The 26,099-nt window shown below is 43.9% G+C and overlaps 1 protein-coding gene across 10 annotated transcripts in view; it reads left to right on the top strand.

Moving 5' to 3' along the window:
* Positions 1 to 26,099, top strand: part of ANK1 (ankyrin 1) — a 422,616-nt gene that overhangs the window by 211,103 nt on the left and 185,414 nt on the right. For all 10 annotated transcript variants that reach the window (XM_069766914.1, XM_069766920.1, XM_069766918.1 and 7 more), the window contains one exon: positions 22,831 to 22,932. In XM_069766914.1, coding sequence (XP_069623015.1) covers positions 22,831 to 22,932 — 102 coding nt within the window. The remainder of the gene's footprint in view (positions 1 to 22,830; positions 22,933 to 26,099) is intronic.

The following is a 26,099-nucleotide window of genomic DNA, read 5'->3' on the forward strand; positions in this document are numbered from 1 at the left end:
TTTAAATCCCCAGGTGCTTCACAGAAGTTTATAACGTAGAGCGGGGAAAATAAAAAATCGCATTTTTTCTACAAAAATGATGTTTTTGCCCCCAAATTTTTATTTTCACAAGGGTAACAGGAGAAATTAGACCACAAAATGTGTTGACCAGTTTGTCCTGAGAACGCTGATACCCCATATGTGGGGGGGGGGGGGCACTGTTTGGGCACACGTCGGGGCTCGGAAGGGAAGGAGTACCGCTTGGAATGCAGACTTTGATGGGATGGTCTGCGGGCGTCATGTTGCATTTGCAGAGCTCCTGATGTACCTAAACAGTAGAAACCCCTCACAGGTGACCCCATTTTCGAAACTAGACCCCTCAAAGAGCTTATCTAGATGTGTTGTGAGCTCTATGAACCCCCAAATGCTTCACAGAAGTTTATAATGTAGAGCCATGAAAATAAAAAAATCCTATTTTTTTCCACAAAAATGATCTTTTCACCCCCAAATTTTTACTTTCACAAAGCTAACAGGAGAAATTGGACGCCAAAATTTATTGTGCAATTTATTTTGAGTAGGCTGATACCCCATATGTGGGGGTAAACCACTGTTTGGGCGCACGGCAGAGCTCGGAAGGGAAGGAGCGCCGTTTTGGAATGCAGACTTTGATAGAATGGTCTGCGGGCGTTATGTTGCATTTGCAGAGCCCCTGATGTACCTAAACAGTAGAAACCCCCCACAAGTGACCCAATTTAGGAAACTAGACCCCCAAGGAACTTATCTAGATGTGTGGTGAGAACTTTGAATGCCCAAGTGCTTCACAGAAGTTTATAATGCAGAGTCGTGAAAATAAAAAATATTTTTTTTCCCACAAAAAAAGATTTTTTAGCCCCCAAGTTTTTATTTTCACAAAGGAAACAGGAGAAATTGGACACCAAAAGTTGTTGTTCAATTTATCCCAAGTACGCTGATGCCCAATATGTGGGGGTAACCCACTGTTTGGGCGCACGGCAGAGCTCAGAAGGGAGGGAGCACCATTTGACTTTTTGAGCGCAAAATTGGCTGTCGTGTTACCCCCGGTAACCGAGACCCCAAAGAAAATCCGTCTCTGGGGGGGCGCTATTCACTTTTTCCACAGCTGTGGTTTAAGTACCCTTAACTGCCGCCGTTAAAAGGCGTATCGGCGGTCGTTAAGGGGTTAAAACATATCGAAAGTTTATAAATTCTACTGTGCCTAATAATTTGGAACAGTGCATTTAGAGTTTTTATTCATTTTGGAGATTATACTGTTATCATTGGGAGGTTTCTCCAATAAAATTCGATGTATACTCAAACGGGTGATGACTTTTATTAGACTGACTGTCATTTGCACCGACCATTTAGGAAAATTCGAGAAAAATGTCATTTGCATAATAATTTGGAACACGGTGTATAGAGATGCACAACAGCGTGTGAAATTGATTGTCAATGAGTGTTTCTTCCTAAGTGGACAGTTTGATTTCACAGAAGTTTCATTTACCTGGAGTTATACTCTGTTGTTTAAGTGTTCCCTTTATGTTTTTGAGCAGTGTATATATATATATACATATATACATATATATATATATATATATATATATATATATATATATATATATCTCAGAATATACCAAACATATGAGATATACCAGCACTGTCAGGGACATAGAAGCGGGTGCACGGTATGAGCTGTCCCCTGTGACCCCTTACGATCACAGTGTGTGTTGTGTTGCACCTCAGTCCTATTCACTTCAATAGAGCTGTAATACCAAACACACCCTAAGGACAGGTGTGGCACTGTTTATTGGATGAAAGCAGCCATGTTTTACTAACCCTGGAAATCCTCTATGAGTATACATGTGGAAGTTAAAACCCGAAGCATACACTTGTCCTACATACGAACATATACAACCCCCCCGAGTGATTCCCACCCTGCCAGTATAGCCATTTTATGCCCTCTCATGTATTGTGCCTGGCTTCGGGCATGATACACATGAAATAAAGATGACCCCAATGGTGTACAACGTATATATATTGTCCCAGCCATATTCACCACATACACGTTTGGTTCTGCACAATCATCTCCACTCCCAGCCCCTCGGGAACAGACGCCGGAAGCCTTTATTTGATCATTATTTTCTGAAGGCTTTATTGATATGCAACCTGTTATTGTGAATCAAGGGGTTAATGGGTTCCCGGTTAATATCCCCATATCGGCTCCCGGTTGTGCAGCCCTGGGCACGGTGCCTAGTATTTAAAGACGGGAGAGAGCGAGGAAATAAAGGAGGACGGGGGGGGGGGGGGGAAGCGCGGTGTGAGGAGGGGGAGGGACGCAGTGTGCGAGACTGGAGGGTGGGGGGCACTGTCTGTATGCAGCAGAATGGCAGAGCGGGCGGGCAAGCAGCGGGCACGGCCTGTGAGTAAAAAGAGGGAGTGAGGGGGGTGGGATACGGTGAGAGTGGGTAAGCAGGGGGGTAAATGGTTTACAATTCTCTTTTTACTTTGGGGGCTCCTGGGAGTTTATTTTTGGCCACGCTCTTAGGCACCTGCTGTCCTGCGTCCAAGCTGGCTGGAAAAGAGTGAGGGGCAGCGGCCGTGCAGACTCTTTAATGTAGACACGCAGCCCACCTCCCCTTTAGTCAGTTTGTCACTGCCCCGTGCCCCTCTCCACGCCCAGTGACCCTGAACGGCCTAAATCTAAGCCACAATGGATTCACACCTCACAATACCACCACATGGTCACAATACCACCTCTACCCATAGAACCAGCGGCCATGACCCACACACTCAGGCTCCTCACACAAAGCTGCCCACACTGACCCCAGAGAGCACACAGGCTCCTACGTCTACCCCCCAACGTGCGTATACAGGGGCTACCTGGCCACAAAATGGGCATACAAGACACCTACAAATATCACCGTGGGAACGCTGTATGCCAATGTGCCCTGCAGACCTCTGATATGGGGCTTATACGAGTGCCACCTGTATCAGCATCCCCGGGGGGCATTATTACCTGCTAAAGGGGGCACTCAGGAGCTGTATTAATTGTAAGGGGCACTCAGGACATTATTACTTAATAAAGGGCACTCCGAGTATTATTGCTTGTTAATGGGGCAATACTTAGTTTTTAAAGGGGCATTAATACTCTATAAGGGGCCGTCAGGGATCATTACATTATATGGGGGCACTTGCTTAGGGTTTATTCATATGTCAATATTTTGCATCAATGTTTATATGCCAGACCCTGCCTGACACTGGAGAAAGTCCCTGTCCGGCTCTTCCCAGCGCTGCTGCTGGTGATTGGTAGGTCCGTCACTGGTGTGCACGTAAGGAGACACCTGCCAATCACCAGCGCCAGCAGCAGCTCTGGGAAAAGCCGGACAGGGACGGCGTTGGACTGGTCTGATTTGCGGCTCTACCTTTAAAGTACATATTTTTTTTACATGGAGCGTTTTAGAGAAACCTTTATCTGGCTGCCTGCGGTTCGGGCAAGCAGCATGCATCCGTCGAGAGGATCCCTTTAAATAATACCACCACTTAGTGGCAGAATAAAGCCACCAGACTGATGATTACCAACATGGCTGTACAAAGACCAATATCACCATCAACACTGCAATATAAGAATCAAATAATATTGCCAGCCCGTAACCACATATTGCCAGCTTTTACTGTAGTAATAATGCCACCACACTCACCATTAACAAAAACTACCGTAATACACCATATAATGGTAGATTATAAATTCTTCCATAAAAATATACACTGTATAAGCGCCATTGGTGGCCTTCTTATTAACGCAACAGAACGCCCACCAGTTAGTCCACACTGGTCATCTCAATCCACTCGAAAAAAAAAAAAACATCTATGGACATCAGCATGTTCCATCGATCAGTGAATTCTGTATTTATGAAGCGTCATGCAAAAGATTTGCAATGTTTCAGCTGACAAACTTTGTCAGCTGAAACGTTGCATATCTTCTGTTTGGTAGATATCAGTGACGCACCGGTCACATTCTCGCTGATCGCAGCCATTCATTTTCCCTTTTGTTTTCCATTTGGCCCAGACCGTCATGACCATTTCTTACAACCATGACTTGTCTCTGCAGAATGTAACACACAGACATCTTTGGCTTACTGCTTTTCTAGAACCCTCCTCATATTCCCCCACCTCTACACAAACCATATAGTGGTATAACCAGTGCGCTAGGCAGTAATAATGCCCCCTCTGTGTCCTGCACAATGCTAGTATCCTCCTTATGTGCCCCACACAATAAAGATGCCCCCTCTGTGACCTGCACAATACTAGTGCCCTCCTTATGTGTCCCACACAATACAAAGCCCCCTCTGTGCCCCACACAATAAAGATGCCCTCTCTGTGCCCTGCATAATACTAGTACCCTCCTTATGTGTCCCACAAAATACATAGCCCCTTGGTGCCCTGCACAATACTAGTACCCTCCTTATTTGTCCCACACAATGCAAAGCCCCCTCTGTGCCCTGCACAATACTAGTGCCCTCCTTATGTGTCCCACACAAAACAAATGCCCACTCTGTGCCCTGCACAATACTAGTACCCTGCTTATGTGTCCCACACAATACAAATGCCCACTCTGTGCCCTGCACAATACTAGTACCCTGCTTATGTGCCCCACACAATACAAATGCCCACTCTGTGCCCTGCACAATACTAGTACCCTGCTTATGTGTCCCACACAATACAAATGCCCCTTTGTGCTTCTAGACTATAATAATGTCTCCCTGTGCTTCATTATAATACTAATGCCCTCCTGTACCCCTTCAGTTTTTCAGCCAAATTATTATTATTAGTAATATTATTATATCCCGTTGTGACTCCTAATAATACTAGGGATAATAATATCCTACTGACTGTACATGCTTTTAATAATGACCCCCATTATCTTTCCTTTAATTATCCCCTTTGTGCCTCCTAATTATATTAACCCTCCAGTGTGCCTCCCCTCCTTTTTGATAATGACCCCAAGGATGTTTCCTTTTGATAATGACCCTCCACTGTGCCACTCCTGCTTTTGATAATGCTCCAACCACTCCCACCCCCATGTGCTTCCCCTCCTCTTGATAGTGACCTCCTCTATTCTGATTCCCCTCCATTTGATGATGACCCCCTGTGTACCTCCCTTCCTCTTTATATTGACCCCACATATGCATTGCCTCCTTTTTACAATCACATACCCCTCCCCCCCGTAGTGTGCCTCATCTCGATTTGATAATGGCCTCTCCCATGTGCCCTTTGATTAAAAAAAACTAGTTCATTAGTTTTCCGCAGGCTGAAAAATCATCGTTCTTGACAACATATTGACACTTGTAAGCAGGAGATGTGCTGTCGATAATATTCTATGGAGACAGAAAGATCCTGTTACTGATCATTCCGTGAATGTAGGTTGTTTGTCTGTGTAAACAGGCCTGTAAATGACGACCAATTGGTTTACATATAGCTAGTGCGTGTGTTTAATGGGGTTGATCAGCTTGTGTAAAAGGGCCTTTAAAGGGAATCTGTCAGCAGGTTTTTGCTATATAATCTGAGAGTAACATAATATAGAGCAAAAAAGCCTGATTCCAGCGGTGTCACTTACTAGTCTGCTTGGTGCAGTTTTGATAGAATCCATGTTTTGTCTGCTGCAGATCTAGCAGAGCTCAGAACGCTGAGCTGTGTATAACCCCACCCACACCGCTGATTGGCAGCTTCCTGTGTACATTGTCAGCAAGCTGCCAATCAGTGGTGGTGGGTGGGGTTACACAGATTAGCCTGACTGCTCTGCACATGCGATGTAGTCCTGTAGTGATAATCTCCTGCTGATAAAATACTGACTGTATTGAAACCACAACACACAGCCTACTAAGTGGCACATCCCTGTAATCAGGCTCTCTTGTGACCTATATTAAGTTGCTCCCATATTAACCCCTTAGTGACGGAGCCAAATTTTTGAAATCTGACCAGTGCCACTTTATGTGGTAATAACTCTGCAACACTTCAACAAATCCCAGTGATTTTGAGATTTTTTTTTGTGACACATTATACTTTATGATAATGGTAAATTTAGGTCAATATGTTTTGTGTTTATTTATAAAATATATCAAAAATTTGAGAAAAATGTTAAAAAATTAGCAATTTTCAAAGTTTGAATGATTATCCCTTTAATCCAGATGGTCATACCACAGCAAACCATTAATAAATAACATTTCCCACACGTCTGCTTTACATCAGCACCATTTGTAAAATGTTCTTTAATTTTGTTAGCATTTTAGGAGGTTTAAAAATGTAGCAGCAATTTTTAATTTTTTCAAGGAAAATTTTTTTTAGGGAACTATCCATGTTTAAAGTGACTTTAGGGGGTCTCATATATTGGGAAACGCCCAAACGTGATACCACTTTAACCCCTTTCTGCCATCAGACGTACTATTGCGTCCATGGGGGGTGGGCCCTACTTCCCAAGGACGCAATAGTACGTCATATGCGATCGGCAGCGCTCACGGGGGGAGCGGCGCCGATCGCGGCCGGGTGTCAGCTGCCTATCGCAGCTGACATCCGGCACTATGTGCCAGGAGCGGTCACGGACCGCCCCCGGCACATTAACCCCCGGCACACCGCGATCAAAGATGATCGCGATGTGCCGGCGGTGCAGGGAAGCACCGCGCAGGGAGGGGGGCTCCCTGCGGGCTTCCCTGAGACCCCCGCAGCAACGCGATGTAATCGCGTTGCTGCGAGGGTCTTGCCGCCCTCCCTCCCTGCTCCAGGTCCCGGATCCAAGATGGCCGCGGATCCGGGTCCTGCAGGGAGGGAGGTGGCTTCACAGAGCCTGCTCAGAGCAGGCACTGTGAAGCCTGCACTGCTGCATGTCAGATCAGTGATCTGACAGAGTGCTGTGCAAACTGTCAGATCACTGATCTGTGATGTCCCCCCCTGGGACAAAGTAAAAAAGTAAAAAAAAAATTTTCCAAATGTGTAAAAAAAATTAAAAAAAAATATTCCTAAATAATGAAAAAAAAAAAAATATATTCCCATAAATACATTTCTTCATCTAAATAAAAAAAAAAAAAAACAATAAAAGTACACATATTTAGTATCGCCGCGTCCGTATCGACTCGCCCTATAAAACTGGCACACTAGTTAACCCCTTCAGTAAACACCGTAAGAAAAAAAAAAAAAAAACGAGGCAAAAAACGACGCTTTATTATCATACCGCCGAACAAAAAGTGGAATAACACGTGATCAAAAAGACAGATATAAACAACCATGGTACCGCTGAAAGCGTCATCTTGTCCCGCAAAAAACGAGCCACCATACAGCATCATCAGCAAAAAAATGAAAAAGTTATAGTCCTGAGAATAAAGCGATGCCAAAATAATTATTTTTTCTATAAAATAGTTTTTATCGTATAAAAGCGCCAAAACATAAAAAAATGATATAAATGAGATGTCGCTGTAATCGTACTGACCCGAAGAATAAAACTGCTTTATCAATTTTACCAAACGCGGAACGGTATAAACGCCTCCCCCAAAAGAAATTCATGAATAGCTGGTTTTTGGTCATTCTGTCTCACAAAAATCGGAATAAAAAGCGATCAAAAAATGTCACGTGCCCGAAAATGTTACCAATAAAAACGTCAACTCGTCGCGTAAAAAACAAGACCTCACATGACTGTGTGGACCAAAATATGGAAAAATTATAGCTCTCAAAATGTGGTAACGCAAAAAATATTTTTTGCAATAAAAAGCGTCTTTCAGTGTGTGACGGCTGCCAATCATAAAAATCCGCTAAAAAACCCGCTATAAAAGTAAATCAAACCCCCCTTCATCACCCCCTTAGTTAGGGAAAAATAAAAAAATGTATTTATTTCCATTTTCCCATTAGGGCTAGGGTTAGGGCTAGGGTTAGGGCTAGGGTTAGGGCTAGTGTTAGGGTTAGGGCTAGGGTTAGGGCTAGGGTTAGGGCTAGGGCTAGGGTTAGGGCTAGGGTTAGGGCTAGGGTTAGGGTTAGGGCTAGGGTTAGGGTTAGGGTTAGGGCTAGGGTTAGGGCTAGGGTTAGGGTTAGGGCTAGGGTTAGGGCTAGGGTTAGGGCTAGGGTTAGGGCTAGGGTTAGGGCTAGGGTTAGGGTTGGGGCTAGGGTTAGGGCTAGGGTTAGGGCTAGGGTTAGGGCTACAGTTAGGGTTGGGGCTAAAGTTACAGTTAGGGTTTAGATTACATTTACAGTTGGGAATAGGGTTGGGATTAGGGTTAGGGGTGTGTCAGGGTTAGAGGTGTGGTTAGGGTTACCGTTGGAATTAGGGTTAGGGGAGTGTTTGGATTAGGGTTTCAGTTATAATTGGGGGGTTTCCACTGTTTAGGCACATCAGGGGCTCTCCAAAAGCGACATGGCGTCCGATCTCAATTCCAGCCAATTCTGCGTTGAAAAAGTAAAACAGTGCTTCTTTCCTTCCGAGCTCACCCGTGTGCCCAAACAGGGGTTTACCCCAACATATGGGGTATCAGCGTACTCAGGACAAATAGGACAACAACTGTTGGGGTCCAATTTCTCCTGTTACCCTTGGGAAAATACAAAACTGGGGGCTAAAAAATAATTTTTGTGGGAAAAAAAAGATTTTTTATTTTTACGGCTCTGCGTTATAAACTGTAGTGAAACACTTGGGGTTCAAAGTTCTCACAACACATCTAGATAAGTTCCCGGGGGGGTCTAGTTTCCAATATGGGGTCACTTGTGGGGGGTTTCTACTGTTTAGGTACATTAGGGGCTCTGCAAACGCAATGTGACGCCTGCAGACCATTCCATCTAAGTCTGCATTCAAATGGCACTCCTTCCCTTCCGAGCCCTCCCATGCGCCCAAACAGTGGTTTCCCCCCACATATGGGGTATCAGCGCACTCAGGACAAATTGGACAACACATTTTTGGGTCCAATTTCTCCTGTTACCCTCGGGAAAATACAAAACTGGGGGCTAAAAAATAATTTTTGTGGGAAAAAAATTTTGTTTTATTTTTACGGCTCTCCATTATAAACCTCTGTGAAGCCCTTGGTGGGTCAAAGCGCTCACCACACATCTAGATAAGTTCCTTAGGGGGTCTACTTTCCAAAATGGTGTCACTTGTGGGGGGTTTCTACTGTTTAGGTACATTAGGGGCTCTGCAAACGCAATGTGACGCCTGCAGACCATTCCATCTAAGTCTGCATTCAAATGGCACTCCTTCCCTTCCGAGCCCTCCCATGCGCCCAAACAGTGGTTTCCCCCCACATATGGGGTATCAGCGCACTCAGGACAAATTGGACAACACATTTTTGGGTCCAATTTCTCCTGTTACCCTCGGGAAAATACAAAACTGGGGGCTAAAAAATAATTTTTGTGGGAAAAAATTTTTGTTTTATTTTTACGGCTCTCCATTATAAACCTCTGTGAAGCCCTTGGTGGGTCAAAGCGCTCACCACACATCTAGATAAGTTCCTTAGGGGGTCTACTTTCCAAAATGGTGTCACTTGTGAGTGGTTTCTACTATTTAGGTACATTAGGGGCTCTGCAAACGCAACATGGCGTCTCATCTCAATTCCTGTTAATTTTGCATTGAAAAGTCAAACGGCGCTCCTTCCTTTCCGAGCTCTCCCATCCGCCCAAACAGTGGTTTACCCCCACATATGGGGTATCAGCGCACTCAGGACAAATTGTACAACAACTATTGGGGTCCAATTTCTTCTCTTACCCTTGGAAAAATAAAAAATTGGGGGCGAAAAGATAATTTTTGTGAAAAAATATGATTTTTTTATTTTTACGGTTCTGCATTATAAACTTCTGTGAAGCACTGGGTGGGTCAAAGTGCTCACCACACCTCTAGATAAGTTCCTTAGGGGGTCTACTTTCCAAAATGGTGTCACTTGTGGGGGGTTTCAATGTTTAGGCACATCAGTGGCTTTCCAAACGCAACATGGCATCCCATCTCAATTCCTGTCAATTTTGCATTGAAAAGTCAAACGGCGCTCCTTCCCTTCCGAGCTCTCCCATCCGCCCAAACAGTGGTTTACCCCCACATATGGGATATCAGCTTACTCAGGACAAATTGTACAACAACTATTGGGGTCCAATTTCTTCTCTTACCCTTGGAAAAATAAAAAATTGGGGGCGAAAAGATAATTTGTGTGAAAAAATATGATTTTTTATTTTTACGGTTCTACATTATAAACTTCTGTGAAGCACTTGGTGGGTGAAAGAGCTCACCACACCTCTATATAAGTTCCTTAGGGGGTCTACTTTCCAAAATGGTGTCACTTGTGGGGGGTTTCAATGTTTAGGCACATCAGGGGCTCTCCAAACGAAACATGGTGTCCCATCTCAATTCCTGTCAATTTTGCATTGAAAAGTCAAATGGCGCTCCTTCGCTTCCGAGCTGTGCCATGCGCCCAAACAGTGGTTTACCCCCACATGTGGGGTATTGGCGTACTCAGGACAAATTGTACAACAATGATTGCAGTCCATTTTCTCCTGTTACCCTTGGTAAAATAAAACAAATTGGAGCTGAATTAAATTTTTTGTGAAAAAAAGTTAAATGTTCATTTTTATTTAAACATTCAAAAAATTCCTGTGAAGCACCAGAAGGGTTAATAAACTTCTTGAATGTGGTTTTAAGCACCTTGAGGGGTGTAGTTTTTAGAATGGTGTCACACTTGGGTATTTTCTATCATATAGACCCCTCAAAATGACTTCAAATGAGATGTGGTCCCTAAAAAAAAATGGTGTTGTAGAAATGAGAAATTGCTGGTCAAATTTTCACCCTTATAACTCCCTAACAAAAAAAAATTTTGGTTCCAAAATTGTGCTGATGTAAAGTAGACATGTGGGAAATGTTACTTATTAAGTATTTTGTGTGACATATATCTGTGATTTAATTGCATAAAAATTCAAAGTTGGAAAATTGCGAAATTTTCAGAATTTTCGCCAAATTTCCGTTTTTTTCACAAATAAACGCAGGTACTATCAAAGAATTTTTACCATTGTCATGAAGTACAATATGTCACGAGAAAACAATGTCAGATTCACTGGGATCCGTTGAAGCGTTCCAGAGTTATAACCTCATAAAGGGACAGTGGTCAGAATTGTAAAAATTGGCCCGGTCATTAACGTGCAAACCACCCTTGGGGGTAAAGGGGTTAAAAACAGCACCCCCCTGACATATTGAAAACGGCTGTCAGGTAGTTTATTAACCCTTCAGGTGCTTTACAGGAATTAATGCAAAGTGGTATGACAGAAATGAAAATGTGTATTTTTACCACCTAAATGTCGGTAACTTCTGAACAGGTTACAACAGCCGACAGACTCTCAGGCCGCTATTTGGTCATGAATTGCCATTGCAAACATCAGGACCACACAATCATGATCTGAGGGCACAAATTGGGATAAATAGGAAGCCCCCACACTCTGTTAACCATTTATAATGATGTAGTCACTATTAACAGCAGCATCTAAGGGGTTAAACAGATATGTACGGTGCCAACACTGATCGTGGCAGATACAGCAAGTTGTCAGCTGTAGTGTACAGCCGACAGCTGCTGGATTGTCACCTGTATGGGGAGGATATTCTCTTATATCTCAGGTTAGTTAAAACACGTATTGTCTGTCATTAAGGGGTTAAATAGCAAAGACCTGCTGACAGATTCCCTTTAGTGCCTCTAATATAGACAGCCCTTGTCTATTTGCCCTGATTGTGTATAGGTAGGTGTCTGCACGTTTATTAGCTGCTGCAAACAACTGTTGTCATTCTGGCAGGATGAGTCTGTCCATGTATTATATGGATGAATGTGCATTTTCCACTTTTCTTACCTTCCTTTATATAAGACGGGTTCATCATACCAAGTAAGACTAGAGCTTCATTGTTATGCTCCAACAGTGGTGAGCCAACATGGTCGCCTTTATTTTAGGTTTCTGGAACGAAGGCTATGTGGAGCGCCCCCAAGGGCTAGGGGTACTCGGTACCGGGGCCTTCGGTTCTCAAAGGGGATGTCACGGTGGCTGACCCGGTCCGTGGCCTTCGGGAGGTCCGTTAATAAAAGGGAAAGGTCTTTAAAGGGGAAATGTTCGTGACGCCATCTGTGGTATTCGGTCAGGGTGACCGACGATGCTTAGGGGTCCGCCGGGGTGATGTTATGGCAGCTAGATGGTATACCTTCCCACAGGTGAAGTATGTTCCCAGAGTGTAGATAGTGGATGGTGTGAGGCGCAGTGAAGAATGAGGACACAAGGTTGCAGTCTCTTTACCTTTTAGTGGAGGCTTCGGCCTCCACAGTCCAGAGCACCAGATCACAGGGTAGGCAGAGTCCGTCCGGTCTGAAGGCAAATCCAGAGTCCCCTTATCCAGGTGGAAATTAGTAGCCTTCCTCTAGCGCCTGGGTGTTGTAGTACCTTACTGCTGAGCTTCTCATAAGGTCCTCACAACTGTTGTTGGTGTTCTAGATGTTATGTGTCTCTCTGTCCCCCAGATGGATAGGAACAACCCGTATGACTGGTGGCCTGAGGCTTTTTACAGGGACTCTAGCACGCCCCAGCCCCCACAAGTTGCCACCGTCCCTCCTGGGTATAGGTCGGGCAGGTAAAGTGGAATTAGCTGTCCTGCCGGTCTTTGGAGCAAGGCATAGAGACTGTTGCTCCCTCGGTGTTCCGGCTACCGGATCCTGCCCCTCAGTTCTGCCTGTATAGGGCAGAACTCCTTCTGGTTTCCTCTCCTTTTGCTACGACTTCGTTTCTCACTCTCTACAATACAATTCGCTGTTTGTGTCTCTTTCTTAGGATGCTGTCGCACGTGGGGCAGGCGCAGCTCCGTGGCCCTCTGTCTAGGCCTCTGACAGGATCCCACCCCTGTCAGGGACCACTCTGTTGGCAACTGCTAGATGTTCCTCTCTCCACTCTCTGTCTGCCTGACAGGAACTCACTGAGCGAAGCCCAGCCAGCTTTTGACTAACTTCCTATCCAGACCACCAGTTTTACCTAATTCTGAGGAGTGCCCTAATAGATAGGAGTGTAGCTTCCCCTAGTGGACTGGAGTGTGAAGCGTGTTGCATGGTTTGTGATACCTGGTAAAGTGATCTCCTTTATTGCCTTCAGACGTAACATCACTCCCCCCTAGAGGAGAACGATATTACTGCACCAGGATCCTGGGGCGCTGCATATGCATAACACAAGTGACGCCAAGATTCTCGGGGAATTTGTAGAATATGGCTGTAGCAGGAACACCACAGCCCCATACACTGTGCAAGTGAGCACATCCTGTTGAAGTGAATGGCACCTATACACACTAATCTCTCTGGAGCCCACATACATGCTCAGCAATTCAGAGCATCCATGTGTTCTCAATAGAGAGAGGGTCTCACCTGCAGATACAAAAGACTCTTTGGTTAAAAATTACCATGTCCAATCCTCTCCCCAGATTTCACCTGTGGGGGAGTTTTGGGAGACCCTCAAACACAATATATCTGAGGGTTCAGTGGACAATAATGTAGCCTATATGAGGGCCCTAGCACCTGCACCTAGTGTAGAACAATAATCTTGGGGCCACCCCAACATGAAGGCAGGGAGTGACCAAATCCATTGAACTGAGCTTCCTTTGGCCCACCAGTGGCAATAATTCTGGGAGTCCATCCCCCTATCTATAAGAATATACACATATTAATCAAGTTCATAACAAGGAGTCGACTCTAAATGGGGTTGTCTTCTCGACCTATTTCTCTGGGGCTCAGTATTACTTCAGATCCTTCCTGGGACCACTGGACAATATTTTCGTACTTTGGTAGGGCCAATCATGACTAAACTCAACCCCATGTTCATTTTTTTTCAATTTCCCCTTCCTCTGCCAAATATGTGCAGCTGAACCCATTGAAGCGTATTCTTCATTTTTATGTTATAAATCAACAGTACATATGAAAAATAAGCAGCTTTGTAATATATCTTATCAGAGAAATCCACTTCTTTCTCCTCCTGGACTGATATTTCATCCTAAATTCATGGGTAAAACCTGTACAATCTGTATTCAATGAAGACAGATTTTCCCTTTACTGAGATAGATGACAGTTGGTGCTTATTAGATTCTATGGAGGGAAAACAGCTAGAGGCTGACACAGACATTCTAGGGAGGAGCTAGAGGCGGACACAGACATTCTAGGGAGGAACTAGAGGCGGACACAGACATTCTAGGGAGGAGCTAGAGGCGGACACAGACATTCTAGGGAGGAGCTAGAGGCGGACACAGACATTCTAGGGAGGAGCTAGAGACGGACACAGACATTCTAGGGAGAAGCTAGAGAACGACACAGACATTCTAGGGAGGAGCTAGAGGCGGACACAGACATTCTAGGGAGGAGCTAGAGGCGGACACAGACATTCTAGGGAGGAGCTAGAGGCGGACACAGACATTCTAGGGAGGAGCTAGACGCGGACACAGACATTCTAGGGAGGAGCTAGACGCGGACACAGACATTCTAGGGAAGTGCTAGAGGCGGACACAAACATTCTAGGGAGGAGCTAGAGGCGGACACAGACATTCTAGGGAGGAGCTAGAGGCGGACACAGACATTCTAGGGAGGAGCTAGAGGCGGACACAGACATTCTAGGGAGGAGCTAGACGCGGACACAGAAATTCTAGGGAGGAGCTAGAGGCGGACACAGACATTCTAGGGAGGAGCTAGAGGCGGACACAGACATTCTAGGGAGGAGCTAGACGCGGACACAGACAATCTAGGGAGGAGCTAGACGCGGACACAGACATTCTAGGGAGGAGCTGAAGGCCGACAGACATTCTAGGGAGGAGCTAGAGGCGGACACAGACATTCTAGGGAGGAGCTAGAGGCAGACACAGACATTCTAGGAAGGAGCTAGAGGTGGACATAGACATTTTAGGGAGGAGCTAGAGGCGGACACAGACATTCTAGGGAGGAGCTAGAGGCAGACACAGACATTCTAGGGAGGAGCTAGAGGTGGACAGACATTTTAGGGAGGAGCTAGAGGCAGACACAGACATTCTAGGGAGGAGCTAGAGGTGGACATAGACATTCTAGGGAGGAGAACAAGACGAAACCATGCAGTCACTGAATCCAATAAAACAGTATAACTTTATTACAAAAAAAGTTAAAATACATACAAGAGGCCAGACAAATGGCGTAGAGAAGGGCCGGCAGATGACATCAAAAATATCTGCCTCAGGCAACAAAAAGTGCAGTCACCCAGAGGAGCTAGAGGCGGACACAGACATTCTAGGGAGGAGCTAGAGGTAGACACAGACATTCTAGGAAGGAGCTAGAGGTGGACATAGACATTTTAGGGAGGAGCTAGAGGCGGACACAGACATTCTAGGGAGGAGCTAGAGGCGGACACAGACATTCTAGGGAGGAGCTAGAGGCGGACACAGACATTCTAGGGAGGAGCTAGAGGCGGACATAGACATTCCAGGGAGGAGCTAGAGGCGGACAGACATTCTAGGGAGGAGCTAGATGCGGACACATACATTCTAGGGAGGAGCTAGAGGTGGACACAGACATTCTAGGGAGGAGCTAGAGGCGGACATAGACATTCCAGGGAGGAGCTGGAGGCGGACAGACATTCTAGGGAGGAGCTAGAGGCGGACATAGACATCTTAGGGAGGAGCTAGAGGCAGACACAGACATTTTAGGAAGGAGCTAGAAGCGGACATAGATATTCTGTTGCAAATTCTCCTGTAACCATAGTTACAGTCCTCCATAAAACTTTATGAGAACCAACTATCACATTTGATTTTAATAATGGGGAAAAAAATGTGTAGAATTTTGAGAATGAGTGATCAGTCCAGAAGGAGAATGGAGACAATTTCTCTGATAAGATATATTACAAAGTTTATTATTTTTATGAGTACTATTAATTTAATGAAAGGGAAAAAAATGAAAATGACAATTACTCTTTAAAGACTGGACTCATATACTGGAAAGCCACAGAGGGATTCACAATAATAGTATTTTACTAGTATCATTTGTAAGACAAGGTTAGATGCAAGATAAGGGGAAATTACAACATGCCATGATTAGATCTTAGGTTCGGGATACAAGAAACAATTCAAAAAGCCTTCAAGAGAGGAAAATAATCATGATTTCACCTGTTAGGTCAGATTGGAGACAAGATTAAAGAGCAAACAATTTAGTCTGCTACAAGTTGAGTTGGCAGAAGATGGGATTGATTCACGTCGACAGTGAAGTCAATAATGATGACACATCAGGACCGGTTTTCTAGATCTGAGTATACTTGGAACATCTGAATCTTTATGGAGAAGCCTGATATGAAGATCAAGAATGATCAACCATGGTCTAGGTCTTTTCGTCCTATTTGTGGGCAGCCCTGTAACTAGAGGACCTTATTTCTGCATTCTTGCTTTTTTAGAAACATAAAGCTGGTTTGCTGAGATTGCCATGGGTAAACTACTTTGGTGAGTCCTGACATTCTTTCAGTCTTGTCCAATGCTGATTCTGATTATGGTCCCTTTTTTCCATAATTGTGCGGTGGTAGTGGGTTGCCCCAGGTGTCTACTGATTAGGTCGCAGGCCAAGTGTTAGCATATAGGTGTGCTGAAATTGGGTGCCACTTCTTTTATCTACTGATAGAGTATGATATTATGAATGCGGATGGATGAAAAAGGTGTGCTATGTCCAGTTTCTATGGACCTGTGTAAAGAGGTTTTCCAAGTATATAATAAAATGGCACCCTGTCACATAATTCATACTATAGGCATGTCCTAGTCACGAAGTCAGTCTCAAGAAACACAGCTCCCGAGATCTGTGTCTCAACTCACAGAGGAGATGTATCATAAGCATTCATAAAGGTGGTGACGGTATGAAAAGGGCTGTGACGTCAGAAAAAATAAATCTCATCTGAAAGCGTATGCAGAGTGGAATGAGAATGGAGAAAAAATCCTTTGTGCTCAGTCAAACAAGTAGAAGATTAATTTCTTCTCATGTCAAAGCCCTTTTCCTCAGCTCACTGAGGTATGTGCTTACAATACAGCTCCTCTGTCAGTTGAGACACAGGTCTCAGGAGCTGGTTTTCTTATTCAGACTGAAGCCCGTTCTAACAAGTGACTAGAACAGGCTGCCTTTTGAATTCCGTGACAGCATTTTATTACATTCTTAGAGAACTCCTTTCAGTTCGCTATATACTTTGGATTAATGTTGGCTAAACCCACCAATTTGCGCATGTCAATCTACTATTTGTGGAAGCTTCATGACTCTCCGTCAATGGAAAATGTTACAATATGGCCGGTTATTTTGTTTTCACAAGAGGTAAGCTTACAGATTTAGTTAGAGTTGTCTGGTAGTTACCAAAAATGCAAAGTCGTGTAACCCCTGATTTGCTGAACTTCTGCCTCTTCGGCCGCTTTGGCTCAGTGATGCAAAAAGAGCGAATATTCTTCTATGGATCCATACTTTTTTTTTTTACCCACTATCACTAAAAAGTGTCTGGTCATTTAGGAACAAAACACTTTGGTTGTTAAAATGGGAAAGGAGTTGTTCAAACTTAGTAAGTTATGAACTTGTCAAAAGACAGCTGATACCTTACAGATCACATGGGGACTTCCACAATCCCGAGAAAAGAGCTCTGAAGTACTCCGTTTAAAGAAAATCTGTTACCAGGTATTTTCTATGTTTTCTGACAGCTGCATGATGTAGGGTTTTAGACACTGATTCCAGCAATGTATCACTTAGTTTACTGGATGCCCCAGTTTGATAGAATTTCAGTTTTCTCTCCTGCAGATCTAGCAAAGCTTGATTCCTGGGCTGTGTATAGCCCCACCCTCAACACAAAAAGCTGACAATCAGTGGTGGGGGTGTGGTTGGACCGGGAGGCACGAGACATCTAGTCCTGTTCTCATAATCTGCTGATAAAACACTGATTTTAATGAAACAGCAAAACACAGCCCAGTAAGTGATACATCGTTGGAATCAGGGTCTCTGCCCCTACACATTGTTGCTCTCAGATTACATAGCAAAACTGCTGATAGATTCCCTTTAAATGAATAATGGTTGTGGATACTCACTTCTGCTCTACTAGATGGTGGCCCGATTCTAACGCATTGGGTATTCTAGAATATGCATGTCCACGTAGTATATTGTCCAGCCACGTAGTATATTGCACAGCCCACGTAGTATATTGCCCAGCCACGTAGTATATTGCCCAACCACGTAGTATATTGCTAAGTCACGTAGTATATTGCCCAGCCACGTAGTATATTGCCCAACCACGTAGTATATTGCCCAGCGACGCAGTATATTGCCCAGCTACGTAGTATATTGCCCAGTCACATAGTATATTAGCCAGTCACGTAGTATATTGCCCAGTCACATAGTATATTAGCCAGTCACGTAGTATATTGCCCAGCCACATAGTATATTGCCCAGCCACGTAGTATATTGCCCAGCTACGTAGTATATTGCCCAGTGACGTAGTATATTGCCCAGCTACGTAGTATAATGCCCAGCGATGTAGTATATTGCCCAGGCACGTAGTATATTGCCCAGGCACGTAGTATATTGCCCAGTGACGTAGTATATTGCCCAGGCACGTAGTATATTGCCCAGTGACGTAGTATATTGCCCAGTAATATAGTACATTGCCCAGTGACGTAGTGTATTGCCCACTCAGAGTTGAAAGAACAGCGCTCCAGCCGGGTGTTATAATCCAGTAGAGAAAATCTTTATTTCAGCCATGGTAAAACAGCAACGCTTCGGCCGCACATCCGGCTTTTTTCCGGATGTGCGGCCGAAACGTTGCTGTTTTACCATGGCTGAAATAAAGATTTTCTCTACTGGATTATAACACCCGGCTGGAGCGCTGTTCTTTCAACTCTGAGTATACGCTTGCTGTTAGTCACCTGTACATTGTAGTATATTGCCCAGTGACATAGTCTATTGCCCAGTGACGTAGTATATTGCCCAGCCACGTAGTATATTGCACAGTGACGTAGTATATTGCCCAGTGACGTAGTACATTGCCCAGTGACGTAGTATATTGCCCAGTCACGTAGTATATTGCCCAGCCACGTAGTATATTGCCCAGTGACATAGTATATTGCCCAGTCATGTAGTATATTGCCCAGCCACGTAGTATATTGCCCAGTCATGTAGTATATTGCCCAGCCACGTAGTATATTGCCCAGGCACATAGTATATTGCCCAGTGACGTAGTATATTGCCCAGCCACGTAGTATATTGCCCAGTGACGTAGTATATTGCCCAGTGACGTAGTATATTGCCCAGTGACGTAGTATATTGCCCAGTGACGTAGTATACAGCACAGACACGTAGTATATTGCCCAGTGACGTAGTATATTGCCCAGTGACGTAGTATATTGCCCAGCCACGTAGTATATTGCCCAGTGACGTAGTATATTGCCCAGTGACGTAGTATATTGCCCAGTGACGTAGTATATTGCCCAGTGACGTAGTATACAGCACAGACACGTAGTATATTGCCCAGTGACGTAGTATATTGCCCAGTGACGTAGTATATTGCCCAGTGACGTAGTATATTGCCCAGTGACGTAGTATATTGCCCAGTGACGTAGTATACAGCACAGACACGTAGTATATTGCCCAGTGACGTAGTATATTGCCCAGTGACGTAGTATACAGCACAGACACGTAGTATATTGCCCAGTGACGTAGTATATTGCCCAGCCACGTAGTATATTGCACAGCGACGTAGTATATTGCCCAGCTACGTAGCATATTGCCCAGCCACGTATGTCACAGGTTAAATAATTAAAAATAAACATATACTCACCTTCCGAGGGCCCCTTGTAGTTCGGTCACATGACCGTGACGTCATGGCAGGTCCTTCTCGTGCAGGCGCACAGGGCCTGTGATAACGTCGCGGTCACATGACCGTGACGTCATGGCAGGTCCTTCTCCCATACCATCCTTGGCCCCGGAAACTGCCGCTTGCATGGAGCGGTCACCGGAGCGTCGCGAAAGGTGAGTATATAATGATTGTTTAATTTTTTTAATCATTTTTAACATTAGATGTTTTTACTATTGACGCTGCATAGGCAGCATCAATAGTAAAAACTTGGTCACACAGGGTTAATAGCGGCGGTAATGGAGTGAGTTACCCGCGGCATAACGCGGTCCGTTACTGCTGGCATTAACCCTGTGTGAGCGGTGACTGCGGGGAGTATGGAGCGGGCGCCGGGCCCTGACTGCAGGGGAGGGACTAATCGGACTGGGGCCGTCGCTGATTGGTCGCGGCAGCCATGACAGGCAGCTGGCGAGACCAATCAGCGACTTGGATTCCATGACAGACAGAGGTCGCGACCAATGAATATCCGTGACAGACAGAAAGACAGACAGACAGAAGGACAGAAAGACGGAAGTGACCCTTAGACAATTATATAGTAGATTTGTTTTTATGTGGCTGACGGACATAGTCGAGTACAGCTCCTCACTGTCTACAGTGGATAGATGATAACTTAATAAGTGAGGACGTATCATTTAAGGACATGTTTGTTTTTCAGATGGTTCCCCAAGAGCATAAATCATAGGGCGTCAAGGCAAAACTTGATATATAGTTCATAAAACAGTGACACCTCTTTGCGTGGCAAAGATCCCGTTTTGCACATATCTTGCTTTGTTGTGGGCTTTCTTTACATGTACAGATAGACATTCGAACGTATAAGCAGTATACAGGTAAGCGCCAAATGTCGCGCATGCGTATTAGTCATTGACTTAAGCGTTTACGTAATGTCCAAATGACCAGTGAATAAAGTTACAAGACTGTGTAATGTTGCCTGGGCTTCTTCCCAGAAATGAGGGCCAAGGAAATCTTATCAGTCTTGATTTGAGGTTCTGTGGTGGTTGTGGTCATGGGTAGGTTTATAGTAGCATTATACCGCCTAGTGGTATGCCGTCAGCTACTTTTTGTAGTAAAATGTCCAAGAAACCAGGAAAGATTCTTAAATACTGCAAACGCTGACAAATCAGATCCGAAAAATTAAACTTTGTCTCTAGCGCCACCTAGTGTAGAAATATTTTAAAAAATCAAACGATAACAGAAGCTTTTTGATTGCAAAAAAATTGTCTGTCACTTAAAATTTTTCCAGTTTTAGATTAAAATGTTGTACTGATCTTTGTAGTTTTGTTCACCTTTTGGGGCAATTTTTTATACTTAAAGGGTTATTCTCAAGTTTTGAAGTTGAAGTCTGGAGGCATGACCGATGGGATCCACATTGATCCTGAGGACAGGGGCTTTGAAGAGGCCCTTATCAATAGAGTGAGGTTCGATCGACCGTTGCTCCGTTCACAAAACGTTCTTCAAAGCCCCGGTTCTTGGGATTGATGTGGGTCACACAGTCGTCGGAACACCAGCGTTTGGGAAGTTATTCTACATTGCATGGATAGGAGATCTTGCAAACTTGAGATTACCTCTTAAAATCTATGTATTTTTGGCTAAAAAATTATTTTTGTAATTGTTTTTTTATAGCCTTTCTGTTGTACTGTCTATTGCTGGCTGCAGAATGAGTTAGCTGAGAATCTGTCAGTGAGCCAATTCTGATTATCCAGTGGGAGAGTTTGCAACTCTTTTTATCCCTCTTTTTAGCATTCCTTTAGTTAGTCTATAGTATGAGAAGGAGAGGGGTCAGATATAAGGGAGTAACAGCAATGCAGAATCAGACTACATTGGCACCATGGAGATACTTAGCGCTCCATATGAGTTGTTTATTCAGAACGGCAGGAGATTTTTAATGAAGACTCTAGATTAAGTTGCTTAAAGAGTATCTGTCACCAGGTGAAAAGTGGGCAGTTTTTGCTCTTAATTTATTCCTTCTGTTCCCCTGACTATTTTTTTTAATCCACCATGCAGTTCTAGAGGTATGGGCTTTTTTTATTTAGTGCTAATTTATAAGGTCCTTACTAAGGATCCTCTGGGGCGTGTCCTTTGAGTCCCATGTGAGCCACACCCCCTAGGTAAGGACCATAAAAGGAAGTCCTAAATATAAAGTCCCGTATCTCTGGAACAGGATGGAGGATTAACACACAAAAAAAAGAAAAATAATCAAGGAAGCAGCGGCAATAAAATGGTAAAATTAGTCACTTTTGACCTGGTGACAGATCCTCTTTTAACCCTGCTGTTGTCTTCGGTCAAAAACGACCGACCTTGAACTTCAATATTCTTTAAAATATTCAAGATGCGGCTCTGAAACCCGTGGCCGACCGACCCATCCTCATCACAAGTTTCAGAACCGTATCTTGAACACCCCAAAAAAATACCAAAGTTCAAAATCGGTCTCCCCAGACCGAAGACGACAGCAGGGTTAAAACAACCTGTCGTCAGGTATTCCTGTTATACCACGTGCCAGTTATACCTGGCTTTCACCGCTGTAAAGTAAAGCCTTTTCAAAATAGGATTTTACTTCTACGCCACAGTCCGTCATACCAGAAAAAATTACTTTATTCTTGTCATGTGTCATGTACAAATCGTTGCTGAGAGGTCCAGTGGGCGGCTCAGATTGTCTTCTGATCCTCTGCTGTATTTTAGAATCATTTTATAATAATTTAATAAGTTATAACCTGTCCAGCGGATAGGTAGTACCATAATTTTTCTTCCCCAGATCACCCTTTTAACCAGGGATTGTGTACATTACATTACTCCGTCATTAATTGTTAGATTGTGTGCGGGACAGAGAAATGGGAAGGTCAGGGTTTGATGTAAATGTTCACTATCGATGTACAGCACTGCGAAATGCGTTGGTGCCGTAGTAAAAGGGAAATGAAATAAATTATAATGCTAATAATAACTATAACTCTGTCCTTTTAGGCTGATGCAGCGACCAGCTTCCTGCGAGCCGCCAGGGCTGGAAACCTGGACAAAGCGCTGGACCATCTGAGGAATGGAGTGGATATAAATACATGCAATCAGGTAAAACACAACCCTAACCATAATATATCATGAATAGCACACTTTATGCAGTCATGTTCTGGCTTTAGAAATAAAGACGAAGCAAACATTTTTTCCCCATTTCCAGTCTTTGAGCTTTTGGCAGAGATGTTCTCCAGAACTTTTACCGGCAGAATAGGCTCCTTATACAACCACCAATATTCAGTAGTACTGGTTTTATTCTTGACTACTAGTGATCCTGTTTAGCCTCATGACTTTGAAGCTAGGCCACATAGTATTTTCTGCATTCTCGGCTCTCGCGTAGATCTATGGAAGCTACGCTACTATCTGAACTTTGCTCCCACCTGCAGAAGAGACTTGTATGATGTATCCTCACGTCTACAAGTAGGTTTCACAAAGAACCAAAAGCTTTTCAAGCTACCTAATATACAGTACTTTTCCATTCTGAATTCAAAAACCATGAACGATAAAAATCTATTATCTTTCCTGAAACCTTTGCGCTATCTATCTGTAGAACAAGTAGACCAAGTGGCTCCTAAAGTCTCTGAAATGTAAGGTCTTTCTCTACTTCAAAGGTCTTGACCAGAAGCGGCCAAACTTTTTCAGTATGAGATATTATTTTGTGGTGTTAGGTGATCTACTAGTGGACCACCATTTTTAGATATCCCTTTCTCAGGCTCTCTAGTTGCCCCCATGACAGTGATAAGTAGAGGTTTATAGAACCTGCTCCTCAGCCATGAATTCTTCATATCTGACCCTACTGCTTTTCCCTTTTGCTAGGGTTGATGTGAGCCATCAGGGAGTAAGTGAGTTCTAAACCATCTAATAACGCTGACTAAGACCCATGAATTGAACCTACAAGATGGTTGTTTGCCAAGCTAGAAAGAGAACCCAATATGATCTTGATTTTGAGGTCTACCTGCCCCTTCTCTGAGGTCTACTGGTAGATCATGGTCTTCTGTTTGGCCACCACTGATTTGGACCGCATAGAACTATTTGTCACGAACAGTAAAGTAGACATTATTACAAAATCTTGTGTTCCTCCATAAGTTTCCACTTCAGTGACACCACCATTGCGGTTCAGCCGGCACCTTTAGGTCTTCTGGAGAATATCGGGCGTGTGGGAAAGGTCCAGCCTCATATGTCCTGTGATCCTGAGGGGGAGATATGTGGTCAGACCTGTCCCACAGGCCGTGTATTCTGCCCGACCTCACCGTGCCTTCTGACCTTTCTTCTCAACCAACGCTGTGAAGTCGGATATGTCTTGTCTGCTAACCCAGATATCGTATTTGGAGCGTCTAATTCACAATTCACCATACTTACTGTTGATTTTTGAAAGCTTAATTTCTGGTATTGTGCAGGTAAAAATGTTTCACTTTGCCCCCTTCACTTAAGACTCTCCTCCCAAAAAAAGACCCTCATTTGAAAGAGGGCTTCCACCTTAGATGGTTTGTTAGAGTCTGTCCATGCATTATACTTACTGAGTGAGGACTCACTGATTTCATTGAGTGCTGTGCAATGCTCCATTTTTCTCATTTTTTTTCTCTGTATGCAGCAAATGTATAAATTGCCTATATTTAGAGGTGGCTATGAGCTACACTTGTGCCCAGAGTTAGTTGCTAGTTGACTTTAAATCTTTTTTTAAATTTATTTTTTTCGTGTTAAAGGGTTTTAATGGGCAATAAAAAAAGGCGGACAATTTTTGCTCCTATTTTATTCCCGCTGCTCTCCTGAGAATTGTGTTATTTTTCTTTTTTGTAAATCGGCAATACGATTCCAGAGATATAGGACTTTTGGTTTAGTGCTAATTTTGATGGTCTTTACTAAAGGGGCGTTGCTCACAGGGCAATAATACAGAAAAGTATAAAGACACGCCCCAGAGGATCCTGTTAGCAACATCCCCTTGTAGATCTCATAATAATTAGCACTAAATAAGAAGGCTCATATCTCTGGACCGTATTGTGGATTTTAAAAAAATGGAATACTCAGGGGAGCAGTGGGAATACAAGAAAGGCAAAAACCCCAAAACCAGCCACTTTTGACACAGTGAGAGGTCCTCTTTACAGAGTTTATACCAGTAAAAAATAATAAAAGTAGTAATACTCAGCATCATGAATCCCACACATCAGTCCCTGCTGGATGCGTCTGCCTGGTCTCGTCCTTGACGCATCAGAAATGCCTGGATAAGCTTGTTCAGCCATCACTGACCACAGCGATGACTCGCCTCAGCTAGAGATTGGTAGACATTGTTGCCTATTTCCAGTTTTTTGATGTTGGGAGTGACAAATAGAGAACAGCGAGGTGAGTACTAGAACAAGTCCCGTGTGGATGAGTTATCAATTATTTTATCATCATTAGCCAATTTGAACCTTTTTAAGAAAAAGTTTCGTACACCTAAGATTAAACGTTGGCCAAAATAACCGATTTTGACCATTTTGTCTCAACATCATCATTATTATTTATTTTTAATAATGAAGGGGGTACATACAAAATGCATACATAAATTACAATGAACAAAATAACAATGGCAGATGGGTACAGGGAGGAAGGGCCCTTCTCTCATGGGCTTACATTACAGTCCACAAGGTAATGGGGAAGGAGACAGTAGGTCGGAGGTTTGAGGCAACTTCGATGGTGTTGAGGTGACAGCGTGGCCATTGAAGGCTGTAAGCTTTCTTGAAGAGATAGGTTTTTAAGTTCCGTCTGAGAGTTCCGAGTGTGGTGGATAATTGGACATGTTGGGGCACAGAATTCCAGAGGATGGAGGAAGCTTGGAAGAAGCATGGGAAGCGATTGGGTGAGGAATTTATGAGTATGAAAGAGAAAAGAAGGTCTTGGGAGGACCAGAGATGATGTCTGGAAAGATATTGGGAGATTAGTTTGGAGATATAAGGAAGAGACAAATTATGGACAGCCTTGTAAGTCATTGTTAGCAGTTTGAACTGGATACGTTGGTGATTTGGGAGCCCATAAAGGGATTTGAAGAGGGGAGAAGCAGAGGAGTAGCAAGGAGAGAGGTGGGTTAGTCGAACAGCAGCGTTAGGGAAGTACTGGAGAGGTGTGAGACTCTTAGAAGGAAGGCCACAGAGGAGGATATTGCAGTAGTCGATTCAGGAGATGATGAGGGCATGCACTAACATTGTAGTAGATTCAGTGTTGAAAAAGGGGCGGATTCTAGAAATATTTTT

This window comes from Ranitomeya imitator, chromosome 4 (genome assembly GCF_032444005.1).
Source record: "Ranitomeya imitator isolate aRanImi1 chromosome 4, aRanImi1.pri, whole genome shotgun sequence".
Lineage (NCBI taxonomy): Eukaryota > Metazoa > Chordata > Amphibia > Anura > Dendrobatidae > Ranitomeya > Ranitomeya imitator.